Source organism: Pelophylax lessonae (genome assembly GCF_965119305.1).
Source record: "Pelophylax lessonae genome assembly, chromosome: 5".
Taxonomy (NCBI): Eukaryota; Metazoa; Chordata; class Amphibia; order Anura; family Ranidae; genus Pelophylax; species Pelophylax lessonae.
The window spans coordinates 546,133,294-546,157,857 of NC_138772.1; the positions used below are offsets into that span (position 1 = coordinate 546,133,294).

The window sequence follows — 24,564 nt, forward strand, 5'->3', positions numbered from 1 at the left end:
GTCGCGCCGAAGTCGCGGTGCACGCAACTTCACAGGTCGCCCCCGAAGTCGGATCGCCATAGCGTGAACCGACACTAACAGTGTAAATTTGCTGTCCCCTCAAAATAACTCAACACACAGCCATTAATGTCTAAACCACTGGCTACAAAGGTGAGTACACCCCTAAGTGACAATGTCCAAAATGGGCCCAAAGTGTCATTATTTTGTGTGGCCACCATTATTTTCCAGCACTGCCTTAACCCTCTTGGGTATGGAGTTCACCAGAGCTTCACAGGTTGCCACTGGAGTCCTCTTCCACTCCTCCATGATGATATCACAGAGCTGGTGGATGTTAGAGACCTTGCGCTCCTCCACCTTCTGTTTGAGGATGCCCCACAGATGCTCAATAGAGTTTAGGACTGGACACAAGGTTGGCCAGTGCATCACCTTTACTCTCAGCTTCTTTAGCAAGGCAGTGGTCATCTTGGAGGTGTTTTTGGGGTCATTGTCATGTTGGAATACTGGCTTGCGGTCTAGTCTCCAAAGGGAAGGGATCATGCTCTGCTTCAGTATGTCACAGTACATGTTGGCATTCGTGGTTCCCTCAATGAACTGTAGCTCCCCAGTGCCAGCAGCGCTCATGCAGCCCCAGACCATGACACTCCCACCACCATGCTTGACTGTAGGCAAGACACACTTGTCTTTGTACTCCTCACCTGGTTGCCACCACACGCTTGACACCATGTGAACCAAATAAGTTTATCTTGGTCTCATCAGACCACAGCACATGGTTCCAGTAATCCATGTCTTTAGTCTGCGTGTCTTCAGCACACTATTTGCGGGCTTTCTTGTGCATCATCTTTAGAAGAGGCTTCCTTCTGGGATGACAGCCATGAAGACCAATTTGACGCAGTGTGCGGCGTACGGTCTGAGCACTGACAGGCTGACCACCCCACCCCTTCAACTTCTGCAGCAATGCTGGCAGCACTCATGCATGGATTGGCTTCCCCACTGCCTAATGGGAGCGGGCACGTGCTTCGGCAGCACGCTCGGGTGCCCGCAGGAGTGCTCATACCAGAGGCGTAATTAGAACCTTCAGGGCCCCGGTGCAAGAAACCATGAAGGGCCCCCCGGACCCCTGTGAACCAGGGGAGCACACAGGAGCCCAGAGACAGCAGAACACAAGTGATCTGGATTGGAGGAGTGGCGGGGGCAGCATACAGAGGAACCAATCTCCTCCATTTCCCTCTTGCAGCTACAGGAGGAAAAAGGAGGACAGTGATTTCTCTAATGCTACCCCCGCCGCCCCTCCTATTCAGGTGTACAGGGGAGCCGCACAGGGCCCCTGGAGTATGGGGCCCGGTTTCACTTGCAACCCCTGCAACCCCTGTAGTTACGCCCCTGGCTCATACCAACCGCCATATATCTACGGCGGGCGGTCAGCAAGTGGTTAAAGTAGCTTTCTTTTTTGGCAAACTAACTTTGGGAACTTTGGGGGGGGGGGGCTGCACCCCTTATGGACCGGTCGCCACTGATCCCTGTTACAGAAAGCAGAGAAGCAATGATTCTACTGGCAGGATCAACAGGTATTACAATTATGTTACCGGCTTAAAAAAACAAAAAAACACTGCATGTACTACTGGCAGAACGCATCATATATGTCTTTTTTTTTTATTTTGCCCAGAGTTTCAGTATCAGTTTGCCTTTTTCATGTTTTTTGTGACAATGGAATGGGGTGTAGGTCAAAAATAGGACAGTCCCTCAAAAAGTTTATTATGTGGAGGCTCTATAACAAGGAATATTACCACTATTATGAAAATCATTTCCTCCAAACTCTCTTCACTTTGTATCAAGCTGTCATTTTACATGTTTTGCTCTTTTTTTTTTTTTTTTTTATAAAAGTTGTGTAATCTGGGTGAGAGGAGACATTAGAATTGAACTTCCGCCAACTCTGAACATTGAACCCTTCCTGTGCCTGAGGAATTTGTACCTGGATGTTGCACAGAATACAAACAGAGGTTCTCAGACAGGAATGAAAATTTGCAACAGATGTAGATACATATCAGTCTGCTCTTCAGTTGGCAATTTCTCTGCGACCGTTTTTATGTATACAGTGCTGTGAAAAAGTATTTGCCCCCTCCCTTGATTTTTTTTTTTTTCTGCATATTTGTCACACTTAAATGATTCAGATCATCAAACACATTTTAATATTACACAAAGATAACTAAGTAAATACAAAATGCAGTTTTTAACCACTTACCCACTGGGCACTTAAACCCCCTTCCTAACCAGGCCAATTTTTAGCTTTCAGTGCTCTCACATTTTGAATGACAATTACTCAATCATGCAACACTGTACATATATGAAATTTGTGTCCTTTTTTCACACAAATAAAGCTTTTTTTTTGGTGGTATTTAATCATCACAGTTTTTTTTATTTTTTGTGCTATAAATGTAAAAATCTGATATTTTTGTAAAAAAATGAATTTTTCTTTGTTTCTGTTATAAAATTTTGCAAATTAGTAATTTTTCTTCATAAATTTTGGCCAAAATTTATACTGCTATATATCTTTGGTTAAAACAACCCAAAATAAGTGTATAGTTTTTGATCTTTATGAAGTTTATAGAGTCTACAAGCTTTGGTGTAAATCAATGAAAATTGATCACAACCTAATCACACCTCGTGTACTGACGGCCTATCTCATTTCTTGAGACACTTACATGCCAGGAAAATACAAATACCCCCCAAATGACCCCTTTTTGGAAAGTAGACATTCCAAGGTATTTAGTAAGAGGCATAGTGAGTTTTTTGAAGTTGTAATTCTTTCCCATAATTCTTTGCAAATGAACATTTTTTTTCACAAATGTATCATATTAAAGGGTTATTTCTCTCACCTGGCATGTGAATACCACACATTTCACCACAAAATACATTCTGCTACTCGTCCTGAGTATAGCGATACCACATATGTGAGACTTTTACACAGCCTGGCCACATACAGAGGCCCAACATGCAAGGAGCACCTCCAGGTGTCCTAGGAGCATAATTTACACATATAATTTCCGGACCTGTCACAATTTTGAAGGCCCTGGAGCACCAGGACAATGGAAACACCCACAAAATGACCCAATTTTGTAAAGAAAACACCCCAACGTATAATCTCTTGGGCATAATGAGTCTTTGGAACATAACATTTTTGTCCATATGTTTTTGGTAAACGGGGAAAGAAAATGAAAACACATTTTTTTTTACACATAGTGGTCCATTTATAAGATATTTTCAAAACACAGCATGTGCATACCACACATTTCACCCCAAAATACATTCTGCTACTCCTCCTGAGTATGGCGATACCACATGTGCGAGACTTTACACAGCCTGGCCACATACAGAGGCCCAACATGCAAGGAGCACCTCCAGGCGTTCTAGGAGCATAAATTACACATATAATTTCCTGACTACCTACCACACTTTTGAAGGCCCTGGAGCACCGGGACAATGGAAATGCCCACAAAATGACCCCATTTTGGAAAGCAAACACTCCGACATATATTTTATGAGGCATAATGAGTCTTTTGAACATGTCATTTTTTTTTGCAAGTTTGTGGAAAATGTGGAAAGAAAAGGAAAACACAATATTTTTACACAAAGTTGTCCATTTATAAGATATTTCTAAGACGCAGCATGTGCATACCACAAATTGCACCCCAAAATGCAATCTGCTGCTCCTTCTGAGTACGGAAATACCACATGTGTGAGACTTTTACACAACCTGGCTACATACAGAGGCCCACAATCAAAGTAGCACCTCACATTGTTGAAGGCCCTTTATATTTCTAACACCTAGCATGTACATATCAATATTTACACCCCAAAAATACATGGTTTTAGTAGTGCAGTTGTCCACAGGAGAACATTGGTCCAGGCAACAGGCAGGGAAGTGGTCCGCCACAGTGAATGGAATTGTCCAGGCAGCAGGCAAATATTGTCCATAGTCGGTACAGGCAGGGATACTGTCCATATACAGTCCAGGGTCAGTGCAGGTAGAGATATTGCCAGCAGTGCCTTGTATTCCTGGTATTAGTCCTGGTAGTAGGCAGGAACATGGTTCATATGACAGGTAGCAGGACAGGAAAGAATGGGGACAGGGGTAGAGGCTTCTCCCACCCAAATCTCTTTGAAGCCTCCGGACTCCAGACCCTAATTCGGGAATGAGAAAACTAAAAAACTAGTTTTCTTCATCCAGAAAAACATTTCTGCAGCCCCTCACATATGTGAGACCCCTGTGTTATAAATCCCACTACTCCAGTAGCAGGATAAAAGATCAGTCCAAGAGGCAAGTGTAAAACATGGTCAATAAACAGTCCAGGGTCAGTTCCAGAGCAGGCAGAGATGTACAGTTTAGCGATAGGCAGAAGCGTGGTCAAATAACAAGCCAGGGTCAGTTCCAGAGCAGGCAGAGATGTACAGTTAAGTGTTAGGGAGAAGCGTGGTTGTATAACAGGCCAGGGTCAGTTCCAGAGCAGGCAGAGATGTACAGTTAAGCGTTAGGCAGAAGCGTGGTCAAATAACAAGCCAGGGTCAGTTCCGGAGAAGGCAGAGGCATATACAATTTAGTGCAGTGGCATAAGGGGTGTGGAGGTAAATGACAAGATTTGAAAATTACATTTACCGTACTTCACTAATAATTTAGAGAAGTATGGTAACGGCAGAAACACTGACCTATACAGAAGCCTGGTTGGGAAGGACACTCGGGACAATAAAATGTGGTGTTCCTTCTAAATCCTCCTCTGGAGCAGACTCTGCATTTCTTCTGAGGTATTCGGCCTGTTTCACTGTGGGGGAGTCGTTCAGGAAAATGCCGCTCATAGAGTCTGCTCACTGAATCCGAGCAAATGCTTTCTGGTGGGCCTTCAGGGTACACAAGTGTAGTGATAATTTCTTCCTGGTATTGAAGATAAGGGTATGGGGGTCTCAGTAGATTTGCGGTAAATAACATAAGTATTATACATAGCTAAACTGAAAAAATAAATGGAGACTTTTTTATACCAATGGTGTGTTTTTCTTGTGGGTGTAAGATTCTGGTACCTCCGGTACCCTTAATCACCACTTTCTCTGTAATGCGTCCCACCTTTCTCTTCAGGTGGTACGCATATACCTTTAAGAACGATGATGTCACTGCTGAGCGCCGCAGAGCGGCTATTTCAGCCGGCGGCGGTCTCACTCACATTGTTCGTTCAACCTGCCTTGTTATCCACATGCTTTCAAGCCTGTCTCTCGATCGGAACCTCCAGCTATTCCCTTTACCTGGAGCAGACCGGAACCTCGCTACTGATCCCTGTATCTCGCTACCGGATCATTCCTTATCTACTGGACCTCTCTAAACTACTAACATTACAAGTGATAAGTACCCCGCAGGGGAACCCTCCATAACCTATTACATCTACCTATGCACATTAAGGACTGTTAGTACCTATCCATACTATCCTATCATCTGCACTGTTACATAGATTGCTAGCTCTTGAGCCTACTACCATCTATCATCTGCACTGCTGCATAGATTGCTAGCTCTCCTGTCTACTACTATCTATCCTTGCACTGGGTTAGTCTATCCTGTATTTGTCATCTGCTGTCCTCACCACCTGTTAGCATACTCGATACTAACCTATCTGCATTCCTAAATACCATCTTGAACTCTCCTATACAAACCTATCAAGTGATTACCATCCTTGTCACTGTTCACACCTGTCCCTTCAGCACATCACCTTCATACTATCATATACATCCTATCACTCCAGGAACATCTCATTGAGTGTGTATATATCTGTATGTTGAAGCTGACAGGCCCACGGTGATGAATCCTGGAGAGTTGGATCTGGTATTCAACACATCTCTACATGACTACTGAGTGGAGATTTTGCAGCTGCAAATCCAGCCTATAATAAAAACGCAGGAGCGTTACAGATTGAACGAACCTTAAAAATGGATTCAGCAGAATTACCCACTCAAGTAACACAATTAACACAACAAGTAAAAGTGTTAATACTTGCTCTGACTGACGTACAAGAAAAGAATCAGACTCTGACACAGCAGGTAACCCAGCTCTCACGGCTTACTGCTGTTCAGCCTCCTGAACCTAAAATAAACCCTCCTCTAGTGTTTACAGGTGATCGGAAAAAATTTAGTGAATTCAAACACGCATGTCAATTGCTTTTTTTGTTAAAACCTCGTACATACCCCACTGATCAAATAAAAGTCTGTACCGTTATTTCATACTTGACGGGTGAACCACGGGCCTGGGCAGACTCTCTCTTTGAGAATAATGATCAGATTCTCAACACCTATTCCTTATTCCTAGCGGAACTCGCTAGTTTATACGATGACCCCAATAGGCAGAGTACTGCAGATATTCAGTTGAGGGCCTTAAAACAAGGAAGGAGACCTGTAGAAGACTTTGTATCTGAGTTCAAAAGATGGACCCTTGATTCAGGGTGGAATGACACATCTTTGCGAACTCAATTCAGACTCGGGTTATCGGAAGCTGTTAAAGACGAGCTCGCCCGAGCGGATTTACCTGGCACCTTGGAGGCCTTGATACAACTTAGTATCAACATCGACAGACGACTGCGAGAAAAAAGGGCTGAAAAGATGGGAATGCCATTGTCTAGTCCTTCTCAGATTTCGGCCATTGACCCTACTCCCATGGATGTAGGAACCATACGCCCACCTTTAACGACTACTGAACGAGCTAGAAGAACATCCAGAAATCTCTGCATGTACTGCGCATCCTCGGATCATTTGATAAGCACCTGTCCCCTTGTCCGCAAAAAAGAGGGTGAGTGTTCACATGTCTTGCTGGGAGGATTAACGACTTCCTTTTCTAACCCCTATCTTTTTGTTCATTTAATATTACAGTGGGACCAAACTAGGATCACCACCAAGGCTATGGTCGATACTGGATCTTGTGGAAACTATATTGATACACGCCTTGTTACCTTAAATAAAATACCTATTATTTCAAAATCTAAGCCTGTTTCTGTTAGTTTCATTAATGGTATTCCACTGTCTTCTGGTCCAATCACCAACCAGACACGGGCACTCCTTGCCACTACCAACGAATCACATGTGGAGACCATCACCTTTGACATACTATCCTCACCCCATTTTCCTATTATTTTGGGACTTCCCTGGTTACACACACACCAACCAATCATAGATTGGAAAAAACGGACTTTGGTTTTCCCTTCTCACTATTGTGAGAATACATGTAACCTCCCATCTTATGGAAAGATCCTGTCTGTGGTGTCAGATGAAATTGCACCACTATGCTATCAGGATCTGTCCGAAGTGTTCCTTGAGAAAAATGCTCAAGTGTTGCCTCCCCATAGGGATTACGATTGCACTATCAATCTACTCCCTAACAGCAAATTGCCTTTCGGTCATGTTTATCCCCTTTCACAGGATGAACTTTCTCATCTCAAGGAATACTTGGATGAGAATTTGACAAAAGGGTTCATTAGACCCTCTACTTCTTCCACTGCTGCAGGACTTTTCTTTGTCCGCAATAAGGATTCCAGTCTCAGGCCGATTATCGATTATAGGCAATTAAACACGATTACGATAAAGGATCGCTATCCTTTGCCGCTCATCCCTGAACTTATTGAACAGGTGCGTGGGGCTACTTATTTCACCAAATTAGACCTGAAAGGGGCATACAACCTAATCCGAATCCGTGACGGGGATGAGTGGAAAACAGCATTCAGAACCAGATACGGACTATTCGAATACCTTGTGATGCCATTCGGGCTATGTAATGCTCCCGCAGCTTTCCAAAGATTCATAAACGACATCTTTAGAGACTTACTTGATGTCTGTGTTGTAGTATACCTAGACGATATACTTATTTATTCTCGATCTATGCCTGAACACATAAAACATGTAAGACTTGTGTTGTCCAGACTGCTCTCACACAGACTATATGTGAAATTAAAAAAATGTCTATTTCATAAAGAAGAAATATTATTTCTAGGATACTTCATATCCAAAACTGGAATTAAGATGGATATGAGTAAGATATCCTGTATTCTGGACTGGCCTATACCCAGGGGCGTAACTACAGGGGTTGCAGGGGTTGCAATTGCTACCGGGCCCCATGCTCCAGGGGGCCCGGTAGCAAACCAGTGGGTGAACTTCCAGGATCTCAAAGGTCACACTTGCGACCGGGCCCTGGCATTGCACCACTGTGGGGAGGCCCCAAGATTGCAGGAAGGGTACCCACTGCAGAACTTGTGAAAGGGTCCCGCTGTGGGACCATAATAAAAGGCCATGCAACAAGAGTAAAGAGCCCCAGGATTAGTGGGAAGAGCCCCGGGCTTGAAGGGAAGGGCCTCGGCCAGGGGTCTGGGGGGCCCTTCATGGTTTCTTGCATCGGGGCCCTGAAGGTTCTAGTTACGCCTCTGCCTATACCAACAACTTGTAAGGCCCTACAGCGATTCCTTGGATTCTCGAACTTCTATAGGAAGTTCATCAAGAACTTTTCCGCTATTGTGAGACCTCTCACACAACTGACAAGTATAAAAAAAACATTCAAATGGTCAGAAGAAGCAAATCAAGCTTTCTGCTTGTTAAAATCAAGCTTTACTTCTGCTCCCATACTACGCCATCCAGACCCATCCCTCCAATATATTCTAGAGGTAGATGCGTCAAATATGGCAGTAGGAGCAGTTCTCTCCCAACGACCAACAAACACTTCATCACTCCACCCAGTTGCTTTCTTTTCAAAATCACTAAGCAGCCCAGAGGTGAATTACCCAGTGGGTGAAAAGGAGTTGCTTGCCATAAAACTGGCACTGGAGAATTGGCGACATCTGCTCGAAGGTACCCAGTTACCAATACTCATATATACAGATCATAAAAACCTTCAATACCTCCAGACTAACAAGACTCTCTCCCACCGGCAGGTACGATGGTCATTATTCTTTTTAAGATTTAATTTCCTAGTGACCTACACGCCTGCAGACAAAAATAAAAAAGCGGATGCGCTATCACGATTAACCGAAGATAACTGCACCGAAATCCCTTCCATTCCCATAATACCCTATGAACGCATTATTGGTGTTGTCCATTCCTTGAAGGAAGAGATTTTGCACTGTATAAGAATGGATTCACCTCCACCACAACTAAGTACTGATGCAGAAGGCTTCCTCTATTACAATGACAAACTCTACATACCCCCTACTATGCGCACCAAGATCTTGGAGTTATCGCATGATGTGCCCATGGCAGGACATATGGGTATAACGAAAACCTTTAATTTGCTCACCAGGCAGTTTTGGTGGCCTGATATGAAGACGTCTGTACAAAAATTAGTTTCTTCATGTGACATCTGTGCAAGGTCCAAAATTGATACTACAAAACCATCTGGACTACTTTGTAGTCTACCAATACCCCAGGTTCCATGGGAAGTTGTGTCCTTAGATTTCATAGTAGAACTACCACCCTCTAAAGGATTTAATACCATCCTAGTGTCAGTGGACCACTTGACAAAGATGGCACATTTCATTGCTATCCGTAGACTACCTTCATCTAAACAAACAGCGGAACTACTGATGAAACATGTGTTTAAGTTGCATGGAATTACAAAAACTCTTTTGTCCGACCGTGGTTCACAATTCATCTCTAAATTTTGGCAAGCACTTTGTCAAATTTTACGCATTGAGCGAAAGTTCACTTCTCCCTACCATCCTCAGACCAACGGACAGACTGAAAGAGTCAACCAGTGCATTGAGCAATATCTACGTTGCTACACATCATACTTGCAGGATGATTGGGTGGATCTCCTTCCTCTAGCAGAATTTGCTTACAACAACGCAACCCACAGTACTACGAAGCAAAGTCCGTTCTACTTGAACTATGGGTTTCATCCCACTCTTCTTCCACCAAGCATCCTGCCATCGAGTAACCCAGTAGCCTCGGATTACCTTAACTAAATAAAAGACTCTTTGGGTTTACTCAATACCACTATATCACGCGCTCACAGTCAACAAAAAAAGTACTACGACCTTCGTAGAAGACCTTCTCCTCAGTATGCTATTGGGGACCTTGTTTGGCTATCGACAAAGAACTTAAGATTAAAAATCCCTAGCAAGAAGCTTGGACCTTTATTTTTGGGACCCTTCCCAATTAAAAAACTTATCGGAAAAGCTGCAGTGCAGCTCACCCTACCAGCAGATCTCAAGATCCATCCCAACTTCCATGTGTCGCTACTGAAGCCCCATGTTCCTAACCAAGGGGTAAGGCCTACCATCTTGCCTCCACCTCCAATACAAGTTGAAGGCGGAGAAGAGTATGAGATCAAGGAAATTTTGGATTCTCGCATCCATAGAGGAAGACTCCAGTATCTCATAAGATGGAAGAACTATGGACCCCAAGACGACACCTGGCTAGATACCTCTGATATTCATGCGCCTAGACTTATACGGAACTTTCACTCGAAACACCCAGAGAAACCTGTCCTATAGGCCTTCCGGAGCCGGCCTTAAGGGGGGGGGTACTGTAAGATTCTGGTACCTCCGGTACCCTTAATCACCACTTTCTCTGTAATGCGTCCCACCTTTCTCTTCAGGTGGTACGCATATACCTTTAAGAACGATGATGTCACTGCTGAGCGCCGCAGAGCGGCTATTTCAACCGCCGGCGGTCTCACTCACATTGTTCGTTCAACCTGCCTTGTTATCCACATGCTTTCAAGCCTGTCTCTCGATCGGAACCTCCAGCTATTCCCTTTACCTGGAGCAGACCGGAACCTCGCTACTGATCCCTGTATCTCGCTACCGGATCATTCCTTATCTACTGGACCTCTCTAAACTACTAACATTACAAGTGATAAGTACCCCGCAGGGGAACCCTCCATAACCTTATTGCACTATCTACCTATGCACATTAAGGACTGTTACTACCTATCCATACTATCCTATCATCTGCACTGTTACATAGATTGCTAGCTCTTGAGCCTACTACCATCTATCATCTGCACTGCTGCATAGATTGCTAGCTCTCCTGTCTACTACTATCTATCCTTGCACTGGGTTAATCTATCCTGTATTTGTCATCTGCTGTCCTCACCACCTGTTAGCATACTCGATACTAACCTATCTGCATTCCTAAATACCATCTTGAACTCTCCTATACAAACCTATCAAGTGATTACCATCCTTGTCACTGTTCACACCTGTCCCTTCAGCACATCACCTTCATACTATCATATACATCCTATCACTCCAGGAACATCTCATTGAGTGTGTATATATCTGTATGTTGAAGCTGACAGGCCCACGGTGATGAGTCCTGGAGAGTTGGATCTGGTATTCAACACATCTCTACATGACTACTGAGTGGAGATTTTGCAGCTGCAAATCCAGCCTATAATAAAAACGCAGGAGCGTTACAGTGGGAAGGTAGGGTTCAATCATTTGATCATTGAAGTCGACTCCTCCCATGAATAAATTATAGTCGTGGACACATGCTGGTTTCTTGATTGGGCCGTTTCTTCTTCTGGGGATTTCCACATAGGTGTCATTATGAATAGTTGAGAGCATGTACACATTTCTTCTGTCCCTCCACCTGATAGCCAATAGCTCATCGTTCCGCAAACTTGCTGTCTCCCCTCGTCGTAGTTTTTGATTAACAAGCTTTTGCGGGAAGCCCTTCCTATTGGCTCTCACTGTACCACATGCTGGAGTCTTCCTCCTGTGAAGATTGCGGAAGAGGGGCAAGCTTGTATAATAATTATCCACATATAGATGGTAACCCTTTTCAAGGAGTGGATATACAAGCTCCAAAAAAATTTTCCGCTGACTCCAATGTACTCTGGGCATTCACGGGGTTGCAGCTGGGTGTCCTTCCCTTTGTACACCCGGAAGGAGTAGATGTAACCTGTGGCTCTGTCGCATAACTTATAGAGTTTAACCCCATATCGGGCCCTTTTGCTGGGGATAAACTGCCTGAAGCCCAGCCGCCCTGTGAAATGGACAAGTGACTCATCCACAGATATATTTTTGTCGGGGGGTAAATAACTGGGGGAATTTCTCAGAGAAAAAATTTAGAAGCGTCTGAATTTTAAATAATTTGTCGAATGCTGGGTCATTTCGGGACGGCACTGGGTGTTGTCATTGTAATGTAGGAACCGCATAATCATTAGGTATCTTGATCTTGGCATAACGGATGAGAAGATTGGCATGTGGTGAATAGGCTTGGTTGACCAGTAGGAGTATAATTCGTTTTTTTTTGTGAGTCCCATATTGAAAGTGAGTCCTAAAAATATTTTAGATTCCTCCACTGTTACTTCTCTCCACTCATAGGGACAGGCGTAACTTGAACTTGGGCTGCTTGAAATGAACTGTTGTGCATAGAGGTTGCACTGGGTCACGATGGTAGATAGAAGGTCTTGGGTAAAAAGTAAATAAAAAAAATCAATAGGGGCAACATTTTCTTTGTTCACCTGGACACCTGGCTGGGCGGTAAAAGGGGGGATGTTTGCTGCGCCTGAATTAGGGGGATGCCGCAGAGGGTTTTGAAGGGCATAGGGAAGGCTGGCATGGGTGCTAACCCTTTGGGGCTGAGATGACACCCCACTAGTGCTTGGCATTTCTTGCAGTGGTACTCCAATTCTTGTGGATGCCACTATGCTACTTGTGGATGCCACTGCGCTAATGGTGGATGGCACTGAGCTGCTGGTTGATGCCACTGCTCTATCTGTGATAGCCTGCTCCTCGTCAAAACGCCTTAGTTTCCTGGGCACACTTTCTTCATCCTCCGATTCTGTAGCAGACCTACTGCTTACAACTGGTTCAAATTCAGAATCAGACTCCGAGAGCTCCTCGCTGCTCTCGTCGGTCAAACAAAGTAGCTGGCATGCCTCTTCAGCGGAATAAAATTTTTTGGCCATACTGGTGACTGTGGGCTGTGGTGACAAACTGCTGAGATATGGCAACAGATGTGGCTGCACTGATGGGTGCCGATGAGGGTGCACTGGTGGGTGCTGATGAGTGTGCACTGGTGGGTGCTGATGAGGGTGCAATAATGCACTGCACTGATTATCTTGCACTGTTGTGCACGGATAAGGCGGCACTGACGGGTGCTGATGAGGATCTACTTATAGGGTGGCACTGATGTGTAGTGGCACCGATTAGCACTGTAGTGGCACTAATGTGGCACACTGGTGTGGCACTGTAGAGCACTGATGTGGCACTGTAGGGCACAGAGGAGCACTGATGTAGCACTGATGTGCACTGTAGTTGCACAGTTGGCACTGATGTGGCACTGTAGTGGCACTGATTTGACACTGATGTGGCACTAATGGGCACTTTAGTGGCACAGAGGAGCACTGATGTGCACTGTAGTTTGACAGTTGGCACTGACGTGGCACTGTAGTGGCACTGATGTGAGACGGATGTGACACTGACGACACAGATGTGGCACTGATGTGCGACTGATGTGGCACTGGTGGCACAGATTTGACACTGATGTGGCACAGGTGGCACTGATGTAGCACTGATGTGCACTGTAGTTTGACAGTTGGCACTGACGTGGCACTGTAGTGGCACTGATGTGAGACTGATGTGACACTGACGGCACAAATCTGGCACTGATGTGAGACTGATGTGGCACTAGTGGCACAGATGAGCACTGATGCGCCACTGGTGACACAGATAAGCACTGTAGTGGCACTGGTGGTACAGATGAGCACTGATGTGGCTCTGAGGAGTACTGATGTGGCACTGGTGGCACAGATGAGCACTGTAGTGGCACAGATGTGGCACTGCTGGGCACTGAAAAGTATGACAAGGCTTACTGTATACAGGTCTCTCTCTCCTCTCCACAAATGCTGCATCGGTGTGAGGGGAGGAGAGAGTTCAACCCCTGCCTGACCCTGCATTGTTGACATTGTGATCGCTCCGTCATAGGACAGAGCGATCACGTGGTAAAGGACCGCGCTCATTGGTCCTTTACCCTGATCCGTGATGCGTCGGGTCCCCGCGACCTGGCGAGCACGGTCACTCCCGTGTGCACTCCCCAGGGGGCGCGCAGGATCGCGATTCTGGGAGGACGTCCATGAACACCCTCCCAGAACTAGAAGACCACACCGCAGCCGTTTTTTTTACAATGGGCCGGTCGGAAAGCGGTTAAATGATGATGTGGTATCCATCTACAGCACCCTTCATATCTTTCCACTGGCAAAAATACATTTTCTGTCTGGTAAGCAGATAGCTCTATCGGTGGTGGTATTGTCCTCTTGAGTAAGTTGGGTGTCCCAATACACTTTAATTGGCGATTTTATTATATCCATCTGGTAAGCAGATTGCACACTTGGTGGTGGTCACTGCACATTCGGTGTTGATATTATACTTGGAATTTTTTCACTTAATTTTTCACTGTTTAGTGGGATATATTCCACGTCTTATATATATGTAGTTTAACATTTATCAGTTTTACGCTATGGGATCCTATACCATCTTCTTTTCCTTGTGCGTGGTCTAAATGCCTGCTGAGTCATCTTATGGTACAAGACCTGAAACACAGTGGAATCGGATCTGGTTGTAGGATATCCGTTTGGAGATCTTGGGTGTACAAACCCTTGCATTGGGCACAATTTTTGATGCACTTCGGTAAGCAGTTTGTACCACTAGTGGATGTTTGTTCATACCCAGTGGACCCTATGAACACTTAATTTTATTTATTTCCTTTGGAGTTTCAAACAGAGACTTAAGGACTTTTTTTGAATTTCACTATATTTGATATTGTGTGGTTATAGCACTTTTCAATTGAGTAGCACAGCTTGTTTTTTATTATTTCTCTTGGGTGTATGTCACACTTTAAGCTGCTGCTCCATTTATTATTTGCATAGCGCGGTTATCCCCTTTTTTATACATCAATCAATATCCAGACAACAAGCAGTGCCGCGGTCTCCGCTCATACACATCGAGCCGCAAGACGCTTGGAACAGCAGCGGGTGATGTCAGCAGCAGGCGAGTCCACCTCTCGTACGCGTTACGTCCTACAGGACTTTGTCGAAGGAGGAAGTCCCTCATCCTTAATTTATGTGCCAATAATTAATCTGTGTGTGATTTGATTTGCGCTGCACCAATTTTCTTTGTTTACATTACTACAGTAATCAGTGCTAAAAATATACACTGTTACTGTAATGATGACACTGGCAGGGAAGGAGTTAACACAGTAAGTGATCAACGGTTTAAATGTGTACCTAGGGGAGTGATTCTAACTGTATGAGGGATGGGCTTGTGAAATGATCACAGAGACCTGTGATCCTATATAGAAGGATCACAGGCACTCTTTGATCATTCCAGAGATAAGAACGGTCAGCTGTGTTTACAACATCCGACCGTTCTTCTCTCTCAAGGTGGAGCGATCATGGGTGTCAGTCGGCAATCGGAGCCACTTGCCCCGTGTATCGTAGTCCCCGCTGACGAGTGGGGGTGGGAGCGTGCCACCTAGCTGCAGGAGTGCTGCAGGAGTGCGACCGACGTATACTTACGTTGGTTCGCGCAGGAGGGCCACCCTGCCGCAGTATAACTGCGGCGGGCAGTCGGGAAGCGGATAAACCAGGACACATTAATTACACAGGTTCTGTGGCTGATTAAGATGGTAATTAAACTCACTTAGTGCCTTAAGTGCATAATTATATTAGCCTCAGAACCTGTGTAATTAAAATGTGTCCTGGATTAAAGGGATGAGGTGGCAACCCTAGTTTGCACCCCTTATAGCCAGAGGCCATATCACCACACTGGGCCCCATGATCATTTTACCTGCTAGTACACCATGGCTCCAAGACAGTTCCTTAGGAAGGTTCTGTTCTGTAGTGGACCCTTAAGAAGGGACCCAGCTGCTAGAAAGGGCAAAGCATACAGTTACCAGTCCACTACTTCTTCAGGACCTCCATCTCCTCACCACCATTGCCTCCACTCCTGAGCATGTTGATCTTCCTTCCTTTACTTCTCACTTTTCACCATCCAGAGGGTTAACGTGAAGATTTACACTTTGTTCCCCAAGTCTTGTTCACTGTAGGAGCACAAACTGTCTCTCTTCTCCAAGAAAATCAGAATAGTTGCTCAAACAGTGCTTTGCGAAAGTATTCGGCCCCCTTGAATTTTGCGACCTTTTGCCAGTTGCCACATTTCAGGCTTCAAACATAAATATATAAAACTGTAATTTTTTGTGAAGAATCAACAACAAGTGGGACACAATCATGAAGTGGAACAAACTTTATTGGATATTTCAAACTTTGTTAACAAATAAAAAACTGAAAAATTGGGCGTGCAAAATTTTCCAGCCCCTTTACTTTCAGTGCAGCAAACTCTCTCCAGAAGTTCAGTGAGGATCTCTGAATGATCCAATGTTGAGCTAAATGACTAATGATGCTAAATAGAATCCACCTGTGTGTAATCAAGTCTCCGTATAAATGCACCTGCACTGTGATAGTCTCAGAGGTCCGTTTAAAGCGCAGAGAGCATCATGAAGAACAAGGAACACACCAAGCAGGTCCGAGATACTGTTGTGGAGAAGCTTAAAGCCGGATTTGGATACAAAAAGATTTCCCAAGCTTTAAACATCCCAAGGAGCACTGTGCAAGCGATAATATTGAAATGGAAGGAGTATCAGACCACTGCAAATCTACGAAGACCTGGCCGTCCCTCTAAACTTTCAGCTCATACAAGGAGATCACTGATCAGAGATGCAGCCAAGAGGCCCATGATCACTCTGGATGAACTGCAGAGATCTACAGCTGAGGAGGGAGACTCTGTCCATAGGACAACAATCAGTCGTATACTGCACTAATATGGCCTTTATGGAAGAGTGGCAAGAAGAATGCCATTTCTTAAAGATATCCATAAAAAGTGTCGTTTAAAGTTTGCCACAAGCCACCTGGGAGACACACCAAACATGTGGAAGAAGGTGCTCTGGTCAGATGAAACCAAAATCAAACTTTTTGGCAACAATGCAAAACATTATGTTTGGCGTAACAGCAACACAGCTCATCACCCTGAACACACCATCCCCACTGTCAAACATGGTGGTGGCAGCATTATGGTTTGGGCCTGCTTTTCTTCAGCAGGGACAGGGAAGATGGTTAAAATTGATGGGAAGATGGATGGAGCCAAATACAGGACCATTCTGGAAGAAAACCTGATGGAGTCTGAGACTGGGACGGAGATTTGTCTTCCAACATGACAATGATCCAAAACATAAAGCAAAATCTACAATGGAATGGTTCACAAATAAACATATCCAGGTGTTAGAATGGCCAAGTCAAAGTCCAGCCTTGAATCCAATCGAGAATCTGTGGAAAGAACTGAAAACTGCTGTTCACAAACGCTCTCCATCCAACCTCAAGCTGTTTTGCAAGGAGGAATGGGCAAAAATTTCAGTCTCTCGATGTGCAAAACTGATAGAGACATACCCCAAGCGACTTACAGCTGTAATCGCATAAAAAGGTGGCGCTACAAAGTATTAACTTAAGGGGGCTGAATAATTTTGCACGCCCAATTTTTCAGTTTTTTATTTGTTAAAAAAGTTTGGAATATCCAATACATTTCATTCCACTTCATGATTGTGTCCCACTTGTTGTTGATTCTTCACAACAAATTTTAGTTTTATGTTTGAAGCCTGAAATGTGGCAAAAGATCGCAAAGTTTAAGGGGGCCGAATACTTTCGCAAGGCACTGTGTCTAATTAAAACTTCTTTTACTGAAGCAAGTCACTTGTACATACAGTTCCTAATATGTTAATCAAAAAAATGGGGCAGCGCTACAAAGAAACATGGCATGGTCCTTCTCCTATTATAATCCTTCTCCTATTATAAGAGCTGTGACTGTGGTGCATGTTTTATGTGTTAGTTTTCAATAAATCGACAAAACAGATTTGGTTCACATCAGAGTCCCATTATGGGGACACCCAACTCTTAGCTCAACTATTACATCTCACGTGTATGTTCTCCTTCCAACACCCAAAAGAGGCCCAACCTCCTTTTGCATATTTCCCCTCTCAACGGGAAAAGCCGTATGCAAGGGGAAGGCACACTATTACCCCTGAGTTACAAAACATCCCATTTATGCCGAATACCATAACATTTAGGCACTTGCCTAATCACTGATTATAATGTTATCTTTCACTTAATAGGGTTAATTTACTAAAACAGGAGCACCCAGAATCTGGTGCAGCTGTCCATGGTAGCCAATCAGCCTCTGACCTCAGCTTGCTCAATTAAGCTTTGACAATAAAACCTGCAAACTGATGGGTTACTATGCAGAAGTGAGCCTAATTTTGCACTCTCCAGCTTTAGTAAATAAACCCCAGTATGACTGCTGGTCATAGTTTACGTTTATCACTTTAAACAGGGTTGCGTAGTGGTCTGAGTAAGAACATTTACGCTTTTTTGTGTTCTTTACAAGCACTAAATGAGCTTTAAAAATAAGGCCATCAGTAACCTCTGTGCCTATGGGTACTATCGAACAACCAATATTTCAAAACAGAAGCACTGAAGCCCTCCAAGGCCCTCCCTCTCCCCCAAATTCCTACCAACAGTGACCCAGCAGCTCAGTTCACCCTTCTACTTTTTCCCAGTGGAGATTAAGCAGTTCTTCTTCTCCTGTTCCCCACTCCTACCAAATCTTGAAGCCAGAGACAGCCAGGGAACAGGGAGGATCAGCTACATCTACAAACCCGATTCCAAAAAAGTTGGGACACTGTACAAATTGTGAATAAGAATAAACAGGATGCAATGATGTGGAAGTTTCAAATTTCAATATTTTATTCAGAATACAACATAGATGACATATCAAATGTTTAAACTGAGGAAATGTATCATTTTAAGGGAAAAATAAATTGATTTTAAATTTTATGGCATGAACACATCTCAAAAAAGTTGGGACAAGGCCATGTTTACCACTGTGTGGCCTCCCCTCTTCTTTTTATAACAGTCTGCAAACGTCTGGGGACTGAGGAGACAAGTTGCTGAAGTTTAGGAATAGGAATGTTGTCCCATTCTTGTCTAATACAGGTTTTTAGTTGCTCAACTGTCTTAGGTCTTCTTTGTCCCATCTTCCTCTTTATGATGCGCCAAATTTTTCTATGGGTGAAAGATCTGGACTGCAGGCCGGCCATTTCAGTACCCGGATCCTTCTTCTATGCAGCCATGATGTTGTAATTGATGCAGTATGTGGTCTGGCATTGTCATGTTGGAAAATGCAAGGTCTTCCCTGAAAGGGACGACGTCTGGATGGGAGCATATGTTGTTCTAGAACTTGGATATACCTTTCAGCATTGATGGCGCCTTTCCAGATGTGTAAGCTGCCCATGCCACACACACTCATGCAACCCCATACCATCAGAGATGCCGGCTTCTGAACTGAGCGATGATAACAACTTGGGTTGTCCTTGTCCTCTTTAGTCCGGATGACATGGCGTCCCAGTTTTCCAAAAAGAACTTCAAATTTTGATTCGTCTGACCACAGAACAGTTTTCCACTTTGCCACAGTCCATTTTAAATGAGCCTTGGCCCAGATAAACCGCCTGTGCTTCTGGATCATGTTTAGATTTGGCTTCTTTTTTGGCCTATAGAGTTTTAGCTGGCAACGGCGAATGGCACGGTGGATTGTGTTCACCGACAATGTTTTCTGGAAGTATTCCTGAGCCCATGTTGTGATTTCCATTACAGTAGCATTCCTGTATGTGATGCAGTGCCGTCTAAGGGCCCGAAGATCACGGGCATCCAGTATGGTTTTCCGGCCTTGACCCTTACACACAGAGATTGTTCCAGATTCTCTGAATCTTTGGATGATATTATGCACTGTAGATGATGATAACTTCAAACTCTTGGTAAGAATTGGTAATCCTCTGCCCATCTTGACTTCTGAGAGACACTGCCACTCTGAGAGGCTCTTTTTATACCCAATCATGTTGCCAGTTGACCGAATAAGTTGCAAATTGGTCCTCCAGCTGTTCCTTATATGTACATTTAACTTTTCCGGTCTCTTATTGCTACCTGACCCAACTTTTTTGTAATGTGTAGCTTTTATGAAATCCAAAATGAGCCAATATTTGGCATGACATTTCAAAATGTCTCACTTTCAACATTTGATATGTTATCTATATTATATTGTGAATAAAATATAAGTTTATGAGATTTGTAAATTAGTCCATTCCTTTTTTACTCACAATTTGTACAGTGTCCCAACTTTTTGGAATTGGGTTTGTACAATAAATATTGGGTTTAGGTGCTACATATTATTTGGCAATGAGGTGTGATCTGGGGGTGCACTGTATGTCTCGAATCCCACAGAGGGAGAATACCGGACATCATTGACCTTTGTCTCTCTTCATTTCTTTTACTTATGACAGCTCAGCCAAAAGTATGGCTCGATATTTACTATCTGGAAACTGACGGAGCCGGTGGTGGTCCTCTGTGGTTATGAGATGGTGAGGGACGCCCTGCTGGACCACGCCGAGGAGTTCAGTGCCCGCCCATTTATACCAACAATGCAAATCCCCAGCAAAGGATACAGTAAGAATTTCAGGACACTTCTCAGAACTCAACTTGCTCTACTGTACATTAGCTATGATGTTGAACACTGGGTTCAGTTCATGGGAGTCAAATGAGCCAAAGTAGGAGCATTATTCTGAATACACCAACACAAAGGAAATCAGGTTGGAGATAACAATCCACTCTAAACTGGGTGCACATCCAGTCCGTGAACCATGGGAGTATCATCTTTGCAGAAAATGGTTTGACAGCATTCATTGCAATGAATAAGCGAACTTGATTGAATTAGCGTTTGCTAGTTGAGGCTTCTGTCTATGTACTGTCACATTTATGGAATATGCAGTTCAGTTTTGGGCACCAGTTCTTAAAAAGGATATCGGGGAACTGGAGAAAGTGCAGAGAAGGGCAACCAAACTGATTTCATGGAGGAGCTCAGCTATGAGAAAAGATTAGAGGAACTGAATTTATTCTCTCTTGAGAGGAGGAGATTAAGGGTGGATATGATAACCATGTATAATACATAAGGGGGGGGGGGGATATAATCACCATGTATAAATACATATGGGGTCCATATAGTGAACTTGGTGTTGAGTTGTTCACTCTAAGGCCAACACAGAGGACATGGGGACCCTCTTTACGTCTAGAGGAAAACAGATTTTGTCTCCAAATACGGAAAGGTTTCTTCACAGTAAGAGCTGTGAAAATGTGGAATAGACTCCCTCCAGAGGTGGTTCTGGCCAGCTCACTGGATTGCTTTAAAAAAGGCCTGGATTCTTTCCTGGGTGTACATAATATAACTGGGTACTAAATTTTTTTTAAGTAAAGTTGATCCAGGGAATATCCGATTGCCTCTCGGGGAATCAGGAAGGAATTTCTTTTCCCCTGCTGTAGCAAATTGGATCATGTATTGCTGGGGTTTTTTCACCTTCCTCTGGATCAACTGCGGGTATAGGATTGTGTACAGTATATTGGATTGTATGGTTGGATTTTCAATACTGTTTTTTTTTTGGTTGAACCGGGTGGACTTTGTGTCTTTTTTCAACCTGACTAACTATGTAACTAAGTAAATAAAGACTTTTATCCGTTCAACACTGGGGCGTTGTCAAATCATTTTCTGCAAAGGCATTATTCTGAACCCCATTGAAGCCAATTGGAGACAAATCTTTAAAATCTATTGGGGCAAGGAATTTTTAAACAAAGGGCATAGAGAGCTGCCAGGGGGGCGTGTACCAATGCACAAAAATGTTTAAAAAAATACAGTTTGGATAAAAGCGCTTTAATACGGCTTAAAGTGAAACATTAAAATGCATGATTCATTTATTTAACATGCCTTTGAGATCTCCTAAACCTGCCTGTGAAGTGATGAATCTGTAGGATGCACTACAACAAAAGTGACATTTACAAATTAAAAAAAAAAATAATTAGCTATTTAATAATATTTCCCCATTGGACTGTTTATATGAACCCCCATAATCAAATATGTGCATGAGAAGTTGGGCCCTGGGGGGCATATACTGTACCTTATCCTAGATGAGAGGCTGTTAAATATGTTAAGGGGGAACCCACACAAATGTGTGCAGTCCCCCCAAAATCCACTCACCGATGATGATTATTTTCTTCTTTAGATATTAGTGGCGCCCGATGGCGTCCTCTTCGCCGCTTCACCATCTCCTCTCTGAGGAACTTTGGGATGGGGAAGAAGACCATGGCATCCCGCGTGCAAGAGGAAATGATTCATCTAACACAGGCAGCGACCGAGACAGAAGGTGGGAGAAAGTATTTTTTTAGAAAAATTTACAAGTTTGCATGTTCAGAAAAATGTTCAGGGGGACCGGATTTTCTAGGAATCGAGGCCCAATGGCTGCTTCACGCAGCTCCTCCGGCGAGAGCGGACTGGCTTGTGCATGCAGGGCCAGGACAAGTGGTGGGCAGGAGGGGGTCGGTTGCCCTGGGTGCACTGGTTTATTGCAGGGATGGGGGGGCGCCTTGACCCTAACCCTAGGGGAGGGGGGGGGTGCAGTTTGGCATCCTTGGCCTGGGCGCTGGATGACCTTGTCCCGGCACTGTGTGCATGAGTCTTTTGCACATAGACATGAACATTCATATTGGCAATCGTTTCCCGGGACAGTGATCTGGCTCCGTCCTATTGGAGAGTTTAATGGTGGAAGAATAAGACTGGATTCACATATTTGTATATTACCATGCATTGTGGTAAGGCAGCCCATCCAGACCATTTTAAATGTGCTGCCAAAGCAACACAATGGACTTACATAGTTACATAACGATATAGTTAACCGCTTGTCGACCGCCCACCACATATAGGCCTCATGCATACGGGGGGGGGGGGGGGGGGGGTTAGAAAAAACGTGCTGCAGAGCTGGTTCTGACCCGGGGAAAAAGCAGCTGTAAAAACGTGCTTTTAATAGCTTTTTCCATTGGCGTTATTACACGTTTGGCCACATTGATTTTAGCAGCGTTTTTTCTGCCTCCATTCAAAATCAATGGTTCCCTATGGGAGCCTATTGATTTGAATGGAAGGCGCATCGCAAGTCGGATCAGGATGATCCGATTTGCGGTGCGACTTGCGCTCTGAGAGTCTTGAGGGAGAACTCCACACCAAAATGGGAAAAAAAACGGCGTGGGGTCCCCCCCAGGTTCCAAACCAGAACCTTATCCGAGCATGCAGCCCGGTAGGGCAGGAAGGGGGAGGGGCGAGCAAGCGGCCCCACTCCCCCACCATACCAGGCCACATGCCCTCAACATGGGGGGTGTTGGTGCTTTGGGGCAGGGGGAGCTCTGCACCCCCCACCCCAAAGCACCTTGACCCCATGTTGATGAGGAGAAGGGCCTCATCCCCACAACCCTGGCTGGTGGTTGTGGGGGTCTGCAGGCTTATCGGTATCTGGAAGCCCCCTTTAACAAAGGGGGCCCCCCAGATCCCGAACCCCCTCCCTATGTGAATGGGTATGGGGTACACTTTACCCCTACCCATTCACCCCATAAAAGGCAGTGTATGTAAATAACGAAAGGAGACGTTTTGGAAAGTTTATTAAAAATCTTCATCCAGTCTTCTCCACTCTGGTCTTCTCCACTCTGGTCTTCTCCCCTCCGCTCTTCTGGTATTCTCCCCCTCCGCTCTTCTGGTCTTCTCCCCCTCCGCTCTTCTGCTCTTTTGCCCTCGGCTCTTCTTCTTTCTCCGGTCCTCCTCCGACGATGTCTCCGGTGATTATGCCGGTCTCCGGTCTCTGCAGCTTGTTATATAGCCATTGTGGGCATGGTCGCCCGGTGACATCATCAGGAGACCCCGCCCCCTCATGTCACAGATGATCATCCTGATCCGCTTTGCGATGCGCCTTCCATTCAAATCAATAGGCTCCCATAGGGAACCATTGATTTGAACATTAAAAAAAAAAAACGGCCTAACGCTGTATAAGTAGGGATGATCGAACTTTTCAAAAGTTTGGTTCGACCAGAACACCCGAACTTCCCGAAAGTTCGCCCCGGATTTCAGAACCCCATTGAAATCAATGGGACCCGAACTTCGGTAATCAAAAAACACAATTTTGAAGCCCTAAAACCCAATAAATGACCCTAAAAAGTGCCTAGGGTTCTGGGTCATGCCCCAGGGACTATTAATCACACAAAAAAAAGTTCTTATAAATTGTCATTTTTGATAGAGAGCCAATTATTGAAAAAATTATTGAAACAAAAAAAAAAAAAAGAGATTTCTTTGGATTTAGTGTCTGGGGGGGGGGGGGGGTCTAAAACGTGTACCTGTGAAGTTTCAGCTCTGTAGCATGTCCAGAACCAGAAAAAAAAGTGTTTGTATTAGAATTAATATAGAACAGGTTAGTAGCTTCGCTACTTTTACACCCGGCTTTTTGTTGCAGGCGTTTTATTGGGCTTTTTTGAGGACATGTTTGGAGTCAGGCATGACATCAGAACTTCTGTGTAGGGGTATATATACACACACACATGTATGTATATATACACATACACATATATAGGTGTGAAAGTAGCAGAAACCT

The 24,564-nt window shown here is 44.4% G+C and overlaps 1 protein-coding gene across 1 annotated transcript in view; it reads left to right on the forward strand.

Annotated features, from left to right (window-relative positions):
• Positions 1-24,564, forward strand: part of LOC309555534 (cytochrome P450 2C29-like) — a 73,374-nt gene that overhangs the window by 9,583 nt on the left and 39,227 nt on the right. Inside the window, exons 2-3 of the mRNA XM_082257601.1 lie at positions 20,395-20,557; positions 22,162-22,302. Of these exons, the coding sequence (XP_082113727.1) occupies positions 20,395-20,557; positions 22,162-22,302 (304 nt within the window). The remainder of the gene's footprint in view (positions 1-20,394; positions 20,558-22,161; positions 22,303-24,564) is intronic.